The sequence below is a fragment of the Pan paniscus genome, chromosome 1 (assembly GCF_029289425.2).
Source record: "Pan paniscus chromosome 1, NHGRI_mPanPan1-v2.0_pri, whole genome shotgun sequence".
Taxonomy (NCBI): domain Eukaryota; kingdom Metazoa; phylum Chordata; class Mammalia; order Primates; family Hominidae; genus Pan; species Pan paniscus.
This window is the reverse complement of record NC_073249.2, coordinates 88,555,704-88,567,806: the sequence shown is the minus strand read 5'-3', so window position 1 is coordinate 88,567,806 and position 12,103 is coordinate 88,555,704. Positions and strand designations below refer to the sequence as shown.

Here is a 12,103-nt window from a genome sequence, read left to right as displayed (position 1 = left end):
TTGTTGCCCAGGCTGGAGTGCAATGGTGCAGTCTGGGCTCACCGCAACCTCCGCCTCCCAGGTTCAAGCGATTCTCCTGCCTCACCTTCCCAAGTAGCTGGGACTACAGGCATGTGCCACCACGCCTGGCTAGTTTTCTATTTTTAGTAGAGACGGGGTTTCTCCATGTTGGTCAGGCTGGTCTCAAACTCCCAACCTCAGGCGATCTGCCTGCCTCGGCCTCCCAAAGTGCTGGGGTTACAGGTGTGAGCCACAGCGCCCGGCCTTTTTTCCTTTTCAATTGTTTTTGTTGTGGTAAAATATACATAACAAAATTTTTCATCCTAACCATTTTTAAGTGTACAGTTTAATAGCATCAAATACATTCAATAATACTGTGTAACTATCATCGCTATCCATCTCTGTAACTCTTTCCATCTCGTAAAACTGAAACTCTACACCTATATCCTTTAGACAGTAATCCCCATCTCCCCTCTTCCCAGCCTCTGGCAACCACCATTCTACTTCCTATTTCTAAGTCCCCTTACTTCTTCATATTTACCCTTCCCTTCTTGATTTAAGAATACAGAAGTCAGGCCGGGCCCAGTGGCCCATGCCTGTAATCCCAGCACTTTGGGAGGCCAAGGTGTGTGGATGACCTGAGGTCAGGAGTTCAAGACCAGCCTGGCCAACATGGTAAAACCCTGTCTCTACTTAAAAAATATAAAATTAGCTGGGCATGATGGCAAATGCCTGTAATCCCAGCTACTTGGGAGGCTGAGGCAGGAGAATCGCTTGCACCCAGGAGGCAGAGGTTGCAGTGAGCAGAGATGGCACCACTACACTGCACTCCAGCCTGGGTGACAAGAGTGAAACTCTGTTTCAAAAAATATATATATATGTATATATATATGTATGTATATGTCAGCTGGAGGCCAAGTGTGGTGGCTCATGCCTGTAATCCCAGCCCTTTGGGAGGCCAAGGTGGGTGGATCACCTGAGGTTGGGAGTTCAAGAACAGCCTGACCAACATAGAGAAACCTCATCTCTACTAAAAATACAAAATTAGCCTGGCGTGGTGGCACATCTTTGTAATCCCAGCTACTTGGGAGGCTGAGCAGAAGAATCACTTGAACCCAGGAGGCGGAGGTTGTGGAGCTGAGATCACGCCATTGCACTCCAGCCTTGGCAACCAGAGTGAAACTCCGTCTCAAAAAAAAGTCAGCTGGGCACGATGGTGCATGCCTATAATGCCAGCTACTTGGGAGGCTGAGGCAGGAGGATCGTTTGAGCCCAGGAGTTCAAGGCTGCCATGAGCTATGATCACACCACTGCACTCCAGCCTGGGTGACAGAGGGAGACCCTGTCTCTGAAAAAAAAACATGTATGTGTGTGTAAACCATGTGGCAGCTATGAATGGGAAACAAGGAACAATATCCCTAGAAGGTAACCTATAGCTCAAAGTTTACTCATGCGTAGCAAGCCCGTTGCCATAGGATATGAGGAGAATTGACCAGTAATTCATGGGAAGGTCCTATGTTAAAGGAATCCCCCCCTTCTTCTGATGACAGGGAAAAGGAGGAAATTTTACTGTTACTTTTGGAATCTGTTCTGAGTACAGTATGGTAATGGTGGTGAACTTCGGTCCCAGCCTCATAGGCAAATAAAAGGATAACCTCATTGCCACACCTGCTGTGTGTCCAGTGTGTCTGATAAAGCTGGAGTATTCCCCCTTCCCTTGTTCCATGGACGTAAGATGAGAATTGATGGGTGCTGTACCTGGTCTGCCCCTGTGGGTACTAAGGTAAGGCAGGGGCTTCCTCTTTTTGGTGAAGTGAACTTTTGTGGCTGGTGCTAAGGCAATGCTGGAGTCCTTTGCCACCAGCTCCTCTCTTGGAGACTCTGCTGCTTGGGGGTATCTGTTTATTTGTTTTTTGCCACACTGATCTGGAGCACAGTGCTGAAATGATTTTTCCCTTTACCATCTCTTGCTTTAAAAATGTTATGCTTGTTCTCATGCTCATACTCATATTTTTAATAAAGGGCATGGTAGCAAAAACATAGTCATTGCTTTGGGAAAGAGTTCTGACCAGAAAGAGAGACTTGGGCATCTTTTGCTGAACAAATGGTAGTTCTCAATGAAGGTTCTGAACACTGTTTTCTCTCTGCCACGCTACTTATTCCTATCATGGGCACTCAAACTGAGCCTCTTTTCTCTAGCATGCCTATAATTCCTCCTTGGGGCCCTGGGCTGAGGCTGGGATCTTGGGGCTCTAGAACCTTGCTTCACTTCCCTGTCCCTCTAGTACCTACTACTGAAGAACTAATCCTCAAATACTAATCACTGAGGAATTATTCTTGAGTGCTTTCTTTTGTGGAGCAAAAACAGTATTTGGGGAATGGGTGAATGCCTTTATAAATGGCTTAGCAGAAAATAAAAGCATAAGAAACAGTCAAGGAAGAAAGTTAAAAAGAAGAAATTCATTTTTCTTATATTCAGCACTTCCGACACCAAATGTTTGAGTTTTCTCCTCCCATTAGGCAATTCTCCAACTGTGGACAGCAACTGGGTGTCCTGCAATCCAATTATGACACTACCCAGACTTCACACTAGTTGCAAGTCTCAGATTGTGACCTGTACTTCTGGCAAACTGGTTGTACATCAGGGGTTCCCATGACCATGCCTCAAGTTCAGTAATTTTCTAGAATGGTTCATAGAACTCAGAAAACTGCTTTACTTACTGTTACTGCTTTATTAGAAAGGATACAACTCAGGAACAAACAAATGCAAGAGATGCATAAAGCAAAGTATGGGGATAAGAGGTGCATGGGGCATCCATGCCCTCTCTGGTGTGCCAACCTCTCAGCACCTCCATGTGTTCACCAACCTGAAAGCTCTCCGAATCTCAAGCCCCATTGTTTAGGGTTCTTATGGAGGCGTTATTATGTAGGCATGGTTGACTGAATCATTGACCATTGTTGATTGAGTCAGTCCTCTCTGCCTTTCCTGAAGGCCTGGTGGGGGCTGGGGGTGGGGGGGGCGCTGAAATTTCCAAACCTCTAATCACAAGGTTGGTTTCTCTGGCAACCAGGCTTTCATCCTCAGAGAGTTGGCTCATTAACATAAACACAGGTAAGGTTGAAAGGGGCTTATTAAGCCGGGTGCGGTGGCTCACGCCTGTAATCCCAGCATTTTGGGAGGCCAAGGCAGGCTGATCACCTGAGGTCGGGAGTTCGAGACCAGCCTGACCAACACGGAGAAACCCCATCTCTACTAAAAATACAAAATTAGCCAGGCATGGTGGCGCATACCTGTAATCCCAGCTACTCGGGAGGCTGGGGCAGGAGAATTGCTTGAACCTGGGAGGCGGAGGTTGCGGTGAGCTGAGATAGCACCATTGGACTCCAGCCTGGGCAACAAGAGTGAAACTCCATCTCAAAAAAAAAAAAAAAGAAGAAGAAAGGGGCTTATTACAAATAATAAAGATGCTCCCCTCCTAACACTCAGGACATTCTTTAATTTTTTTTAACTAAAAAATTTGTTTCTAGAGATAAGGTCTCACTATGTTACCCAGTCTTCAGTACAGTGGCTATTCACAGGTGCAATCCTCCCACCTCAGCCTCCTGAGAAACTGGCACTACAGGCACGTACCACTGCACCTGGCTCACTTAGGAAATTCTAAGGGTTTTAGGAGCTGTGTGCTGGAACCCACTGTGCCAAAACTGAAGGAGGAAAACCAAATATATATTTCTTATTATATCACAATATCACATCCATATCGCTGATATCTGTTTTGGTATTTTTTTCAACTGCGTAGGGGTGGCAGAGCTGGGATAATAGTCCCATCTATACGTGGGAGAGGTCTGGCAATCCAAGCAGGGGATATAGTTGTAATTATGTTCCTGAAGTCCAAATATGTACATCTTGGTGAAGTTTCAGGCAGCTAAAGGTAGAAGGATTCTGCTCCCTGGATGATCCTGCAATTCTAATTTCAGAGACTTAGTGTTGCTGCTGGGTAGGACCCTTGATGTCCCCTTGATCTTGCCCCAATCTAGAGTCAGCTCTTTCCACTTTCATCTCTTCCATCTCCTCCTCTTGCAACTAATCCCTGCCCTAATGTCCTTTTTGGGAGCTGCCCTCTGTGCCCACCTCTTTGCCATTCTCTCCATCCTCTTTCCCTTGCTGAGTTTCCCTTATTTTTGGAACTGTTTGCAGTGGGAGTGGCTTCTGGCAGTTTCCTTTTCCCTGCTGTGCTCGGTCCCTGAAAACTTGCCCTCACAGGAATCACTCTCCAGTGAGCTGCTGTCTTCCTTCATCATCTTCTCTGCAAATGTAGCTCCTCTGCTGTCTGTGCCTCTGAAAACTGAGGGTGGGGGTCAGGAGGTTTGCTTTTTTTTTTTTTTTTTGAGACAGAGTCTGGCTCTGTCGCCCAGGCTGGAGTGCAGTGGTGTGATCTCAGCTCACTGCAAGCTCCGCCTCCCGGGTTCAAGCGATTCTCCTGCCTCAGCCTCCCAAGCAGCTGGGACTACAGGCACCCGCCACCAGGCCTGGCTAATATTTTGCATTTTTGTTGAGACGGGGTTTCACCGTGTTAGCCAGGATGGTCTCAATCTCCTGACCTCATGATCCGCCCACCTCGGCCTTCCAAAGTGCTGGGATTACAGGCATGAGCCACCGCGCCTGGTCTGAGGTTTGCTTTTTGTGTAAGATAGTGCCTTTCTTTCTGGTTGTTTAGGTGGCAGCTTTGACTCCAGATCTACAAAGGCAGAGATTCATAGTCCACAGATAATTAGAAAGTCAGCCTGTTCACTAGGGTGCAGGAAGAGCTTCCTCATTCCTTTGTTGGCTCTTTCTCTCCTGCAGTCATCGGGTTAGGGTGAACCCTTCCTCTCAGCATCATGCTTCAATCATCATCATCATCATCATCATCATCATCATCATCATCATGGTCATCATCATCATAGGCTTTCCTTACTCACCAATCCACATGAAGCAAAGGGAGCCACCCCCACTAGATCACTTGAGAGTATCCTTACCTGCACATAACTCTTTGTTGGCTCAGGTTACATGAGACTTAGGATCTTCAGGGATGCTCACCCCCAAGTTGGGGTGATTCCTCAGCCTTATGCTACCTGCAGAATATGAATGGTGATGATAATAGTAATATCTAAGATTTGTAAGTAGTTGTGTGTCAGATCCCATTCTAAGCATGTTTACATATATTAACTCATTTAATTCTTGCTGCTTTATGACATAGATACTATTATTATCCCCATTTTATAAATGAAGAAACTGAGGCACATAAATATTAAATAACCTGCCCAAAACAAATAAGTGTTTGAGCTAGGACCAGAACTCAGGCAGTCTGGCTCCAGAATCTGAGCCCTTTGTATTACCCTGATAAGGGGCTAGATAAGTGAAGGGCAATAGATTGGTTGTCAAGAATGTTGTCCAGCCTAGCTTATAGGGCAGAGCTTCCCTTAGCTGAGCTCAGGCATATCCACTTGGTCCCTCATAACCTAGACAGGTAAAATCTGTACCTTCTCTGGTCCCTCATCCTTCCAGGGAAGAACCAGTGAGTAGGTGTGGATATCCTGAAGCTAAGCTAAACTCTCCTCTTAACTCATGGGAAGGCCCTAGGCCTCATTTATTCTTCTAAATCAGTTCTCAACAACGGGGTGCACTGCCCTCTAGGGGATGTTTTGGGTATCTGTGGGGGGATTTTTTAGTTTTCTGTGTGTGTGTGTGTGTGTGTGTGTGTGTGTGTGTGTGTGTGTGTGTGTGTGTGTGTTGGGGTGGGGTGGTGATGGTGGTGGTGAAGGTTCCTGGTATTTAGGAGCCAAGGATCCTAGACAATACTGCAATGACCAGGACAGTGCTGCACAAAAAAGAATTGTCCCACATCTCACATGACTTTTAAAAGCCCCATTGGAGGCCAGGCGCCATGGCTCACGCCTGTAATTCCAGCACTTTGGTAGGCCAAGGCGGGCGGATCACCTGAGGTCAGGAGGTCGAGACCAGCCTGGCCAGCATAGTGAAACCCCGTTTCTACTAAAAATACAAAAATTAGCTGGGCATGGTGGTGGGAGCATGTAATTCCAGCTACTCGGGAGGCTGAGGCAGGAGAATTGCTTGAACCTGGGAGGCGGAGGCTGCAGTGAGCTGAGATCGTGCCACTGCACTCCAGCCTGGGCGACAGAGCAAGACTTTGTCTTTAAAAAAAAATAAATAAAAATCCAAAAATTAGTTGTCCATGCTTGCGTGCACCTGTAGTCCCAGCTACTCGGGAGGCTGAGGCAGGAGAATCGCTTGAACCAGGGAGGCGGAGGTTGTAGTGAGCTGAGATCGCATCACTGCACTCCAGCCTGGGTGACAGAATGAGACTCCATCTAAAAAAAAAAAAAAGTCCCATTGGATATTAATTTAGGTAAATAAAGCCTGTTATAATCAGAAGGAGCCTGGAACACAACTCCATTTTACATATAAATGCAAAGTATTTTTGTCATTGTTTTAGACCCTGAATTTCCAAGAAATACAAGTAATGTGTAGATTGAAGGGACATCATAATTTTTGTTCAGAACTTTACCAAGAGTTGTTTGCCATTTCAGGAATCCATGTCATAAGACAATGCTATCTGTGGTATTTGAGTCTCTAATACCTACCTATCAGTTTGCATGTATTACTGTTGCATTCACAGCAGTTTTTTGTTTGTTTGTTTTTGAGACTGTCTTGCTCTGCCTCCCAGGCTGGAGTGCAGTGGCAGCATCTCGGCTCACTACAGCCTCCATTTCCTGGGCTCAATTGATCCTCCCGCCTCAGCCTCACAAGTAGCTGGGACTACAGGCATGTGCCACCACACCCAGCTAGTTTTTGTATGTTTTGTAGAGAAGGGGGTATCGCCACATTGCCCAGGCTGGTCTTGAACTCCTGGGCTCAAGTGATCCGCCTAACAAAAATTAGCCGGGCATGGTGGCGCTTGCCTGTAGTCCCAGCTACTCGTGAGGCTGCGGCAGAAGTATCGCTAGAGCCCAAGAGACCAAGGTTGCAGTGAGCCAAGATCGTGCCACTGCACTCCAGCCTGGGCAACAGAGTAAAACCATGCCTCAAATCAATCAATCAATCAATCAGTCAATCAATCAGTCAATCAATCTGACTTAAAATTAGCCGGGAGTGGTGGCGGGCGCCTGTAGTCCCAGCTACTCAGAGAGGCTGAGGCAGGAGAATGGCGTGAGCCCGGAAGGCGGAGCTTGCAGTGAGCCGAGATCGCGCCACTGCACTCCAGCCTGGGTGACAGAGCGAGACTCCGTCCCAAAAGAAAAAAAAAACATCCTACATGACTCCAAAGCACTTTTGAAGGAAAGAAGGTATTACTGAAGATGATTCTGAATCAGGTCTATTTATGGTAAATAAATTTTTTTCTCTAACACCATAATTTGACATTCAACATTTCCCTTGATTCTCTAACAGTTATATATTATTACTCCTATTTTATAGATTAAGAAGGATTCATAGAGAGAGACTAAATAATTTCCTTAAAACTTTAGGCCTTTCTGACTTCATAACTCATATTTTATTTTAAACCCCTAATACTCCTCTGATGGTCTCCTGCATTCAGAAATAAGTTGCGTAGCTGGGTGTGGTGGTTTATGCCTGTAATCTCAACACTTTGGGAGGCCGTGGCTGGAAGATCGCACAAGTCCGTGAGTTTGAAACCAGCCTGGACAACATAGTGAGACCCTGTCTATACAAAAAATTAAAAATAAAAAATAATTTTAAAAAGGAAGAAATTGGGCTGGGCATGGTGGCTCATGTGTCCAATCCTAGCACTTTGGGAGGCCAAGGCTGGCAGATCACCTGAGGCCAGGAGACCAGTCTGACCTATATGGTGAAACCCTGTCTCCACTAAAAATACAAGAAAATTAGCCAGGCATGGTGGTGCACAACTGTAGTCCCAGCTACTCAGACGGCTAAGAATCTCTTGAATCTGGGAGGTGGAGGTTGCAGTGAGCCGAGATGGGGTTTCTCCATGTTGGCCAGGCTGGTCTCGACCTCCTGACCTCAGGTGATCCGCCCGCCTTGGCCTCCTAAAGTGCTGGGATTACAAGTGTGAGCCACTGTGCCCAGCTGCAGCATTTTTTTTTTCTGAAACAGGGTCTCACTCTGTTGCCTAGGCTAGAGTGCAGTGGTGAGATCTCAGCTCACTGCAACCTCTGCCTCCCAGGCTCAACTGATCCTCCAACCGCAGCCTCACAAGTAGCTGGGACTACAGGTGTGCAACACCACACCTGGCTAATTTTTGTATTTTTTGTAGAGATGAGGTTTTGCCATGTTGCCCAAGCTAGTCTCAAACTCCTGGGCTCAAGCCATCCACATGCCTTTGCCTCCCAAAGGGCTGGGATTACAGGCATAAGACACTGTGCCCAGCCACAAAGCAGCAATTTATCATTAAATGGAAATGGTTATATGTGATGGTTAATTTTAAGTGTCAACTTGACTGGGCCACAAGGTGCCCAGATACTTGGTTCAACATTATTCTGGGTGTGTCTGTGAGGGTGTTTCTGGATGAGACTAACATTAGAATCAGTAGTCTGAAGCAGATTATCCTCCCCATTATAGGTGAGCCTCATCCAATCTATTGAAGGTGTAAATAGAACAAAAGGCTGAATGAGAGAAAATTCATTCTCTCTGCCTGATGGTATTCAAACTGAGACATTGGTATTCTCCTGCCTTTGGACTTGAATTGGAACTTATGCCATTAGCTTGCTGGTAGTCAGGCCTGCAGACTGCAGGTTTTGGAACTTCTCTGCAGATCTTGAGAATTCCCAGCCTCCAAAATCATGTGAGCTAATTTCTTATAATAAACATATATCTATATCTATATTGGTTATATTATAGATGAAGAAGAGATACATGAATGGAACATAGAATGGATACAGACTGTGAAAAAATTAATGTTCCAGGTGACTGTCCACCAAAAGCCTCTTTTCCTGGCACCCCCAGTGCTGCTCAGTTAGCCCTTGGACAAAGTGGCCATTTTGGCAGGCATGGAGCCTATGCATGAGCTCAACAACATAGAGTTTCCCTTACCAAGGCTGATCTAATTAAGGCTACCACTGAGTGCCTAATATGTCAAGAGCAGAAACCAACATTGAGTCCCTGATACACGCTATTCTCTGAGGGGACCACCTTCCCACTTGATGCTTAATGGCAGGTTAATTACACTGGCCTTCCTCCATCATGGAGGGGGCAGAGGGTTTTTTGTTTCATTTTGTTTTTGAGACAGGGTCTTGCTCTGTCACTCAGGTTGGAGTGCAGTGGCACAATCACACAATTACAGCTCACTGCAACCTCTGTCTCCTGGGCTGAAGCAATCCTCCCACCTCAGCCTCCCAAGTAGCTGAGATTACAGGCATGAACCACCACGCCCTGCCAAAAGATACATTCTGAATATGGATTTGCTTTCCTTATACACAATGCGTTTACCAGGACCACCATTTGTGGGCTTACAAAATGCCTTATCCATAGTCATGGCATTCCCCATAGCATTGTGTCTAATCAAGGAACTTATTTCACAGCAAAGGAAGTACAGTAATGAGCTCAATGTTCATGGAATTAAGTGATTTTACCACATTTCTCATCACCTGGAAGCAGATGCCTGTTTGAAACATGGACTGATTTACTAAAGACTCACAGCAACACTTGGCAGACAATACCCTGAAACAATGGGGATCTATCTTACAAGGTGCAGTATGTGTTTTGAATGAGAGGCCATTATATGGTGGTGTTTCCCCCACAGCCAGAATATATGGGTTCAGGAGTCAGCAAGTAGATGTGGGAATGGCTCTTCCACTGTTACACTAATAACCCACTCATTGAACTTTTGTTTCCCAGCAGCTTTGAGCTCTGCTGGTTTGGAGGACTTTGGCTCCAAAGGAAGATTGTGTCCACCAGTGAACACAGCAATGGTTTCATTGACTTGGAAGACAAGAATGCTACCTAGCCATTTGGGGCTTTATATGACACTGAACAAAAAAGCCAAACAAAAGGATTATAATAGTTTCCCCTATCCACTTATTTATGGCTTCACTTCTCAAAGTTTCAGTTTCCCACAGCCAACTGTGGTCTGAAATATTAAATGGAAAATCACAGAAATAAACAATTCATGAATTTTAAATTGCATACTGTTCTGAGTAGCGTGATGAAATCTTGTGCTGCCAGGGATGTAATTATCCTTTTTCCAGCATATCCATGCTGTATACATTACCTGCCCTTCAGTCATTTAGTATCTATCTCAGTTATCAAACCAACTGTCCAAGTGCTTGTGTTCAAGTAATCCTCATTTTACTCAATAATGGCCCCAAAATGCAAGAGTAGTGATGTTGGCATACTGTTATAATTGTTTTCTATTATTAGTAGTTATTTATGTTAATCTCTTACTGTGCCTAACTGGTAAATTAAACTTTATCATAGGCCAGATGTGGTGGCTCATGCCTGTAATCTCAGCACTTTGGGAGGCCGAGGTGGGCGGATCACCTGAGGTAAGGAGTTTGAGATCAGCCTGGGCAACATGGTGAAACCCTGTCTCTACCAAAAATACAAAATTAGCCTGGTATGGTGGCGCACGCCTGTAATCCCAGCTACTTGGGAGACTGAGACAGGAGAATCGCTTAAACCAGGGAGGCAGAGGTTGCAGTGAGCCAAGATTGTGCCAATGCACTCCAGCCTGGGCAACAGAGCTAGACTCCATCTCAAAAAAAACAAAAACAAAAACAACAAAAAACTTTATCATGGATATATATGTATAGGAAAAAACATAGTATATATAGGGTTCAGTACCATCCCTGGTTTCAGGCATCCAGAAAGTTCTTGGAATGCATCCCCCACAGATAAAGGAGGGCTACTGTATTCCGCTGGCTGGTGTGACTGATCCTGATTACATAGGGGAAATTGAATTGCTGCACAGTGGGGACAAGGAAAGCTATTTCCAGAACCCAGGGGATTCTCTGGGAGTGCCACTTAGTACTTCCCAGCCCAATAGTAAAGGTTAATGGACAAATATAGCAACCAAATACAGAAAAAAAAAAAAAAAAAAAAAGGGCAAGACAATTGAGAACTCAGACCTTGAGCGAGAAATGGAAGTTTGGGTCCCTGTACAGGTGAAGAACTCTGACCATCTGAAGTTCTGAGTGAGAATGGGGAAATACAGAATGAGAAGTAGAAGTGGAATATGTCTTTTGACCCAATTATGGAAATGAGGACTGGACTGCAGGAAGTTGGCCTATTTTCTATTTGCTTATTATAATAGATATGTGTTTATGTTAGCCATTTATTCACCTCTCTTCTTTTTATATTATTAGACAATTTACTGGAAGTGAACTTTACAATATAGTCTACATCATAGAATATTTGGTGGGACTATGACAGAATTAACATAATCAGGGATGAATACAATCACTGTTGGCCTATTTGAAGAACTGTGAAAAGCTCTGTGTGTGTAGTCTGCCCATGCCTTTCCTTCTTCAACCTTACTTCTACACATGAATATTTGTCCAACAATTTCTCAGATGTTTTAAGGCAGGGTAGCAAACTCATATGTTCATAGTGGTCAGGCAGGTAAGGAAATGAGAGAAGTGAGGATTTAGATCCCATCTAAAGGGGAAAAACAATATTCAGTTCAAAGTGATTGTTGCCTGATGACAATCAATTGTAGCATTATTTGAATAAACAAACATATAGGACAAACAACAGATGTTTTCCAAGTTGTTGCAATCTCTGATTTAAAGTTAATTTATTGGCCAGGCGCAGTGGTTCACGCCTGTAATCCCAGCACTTTGGGAGGCCGAGGCTGGCGGATCACGAGGTCAGGAGTTCGAGACCAGCCTGGCCAACATGGCGAAACCCCGTCTCTACTAAAAATACAAAAATCAGCCTAGTGTGGTAGTGGGCGCCTGTAATCCCAGCTACTAAGGAGGCTGAGGCAGGAGAGTCGCTTGAACCCAGGAGGCAGAGGTTGCAGTAAGCCAAGATCGTGCCACTGCACTCCAGCCTGGGTGACAGGGTGAGACTCTGTCTCAAAAAAAAACAAAAAAAAAAAAAAAAAGAGAGAGAGAGAAAGTGTTAACA

At 45.1% G+C, this 12,103-nt stretch overlaps 1 protein-coding gene across 6 annotated transcripts in view; it reads right to left on the bottom strand.

Moving 5' to 3' along the window:
• Positions 1 to 12,103, bottom strand: part of MPZ (myelin protein zero) — a 30,496-nt gene that overhangs the window by 6,138 nt on the left and 12,255 nt on the right. The window contains exons 5-6 of one of the 6 annotated variants that reach the window (XR_010112121.1): positions 5,017 to 5,112; positions 3,292 to 3,414 (exon numbers count right to left, since the gene is read on the bottom strand). Coding sequence is in view for 3 of the 6 variants with exons in the window: in XM_055112355.2 (XP_054968330.1) it covers positions 3,304 to 3,414 (111 nt within the window). In the remaining 3 variants the exon portion in view is untranslated. The other 5 variants (XR_010112120.1, XR_004666573.3, XM_055112352.2 and 2 more) reach the window with 5 other exon arrangements.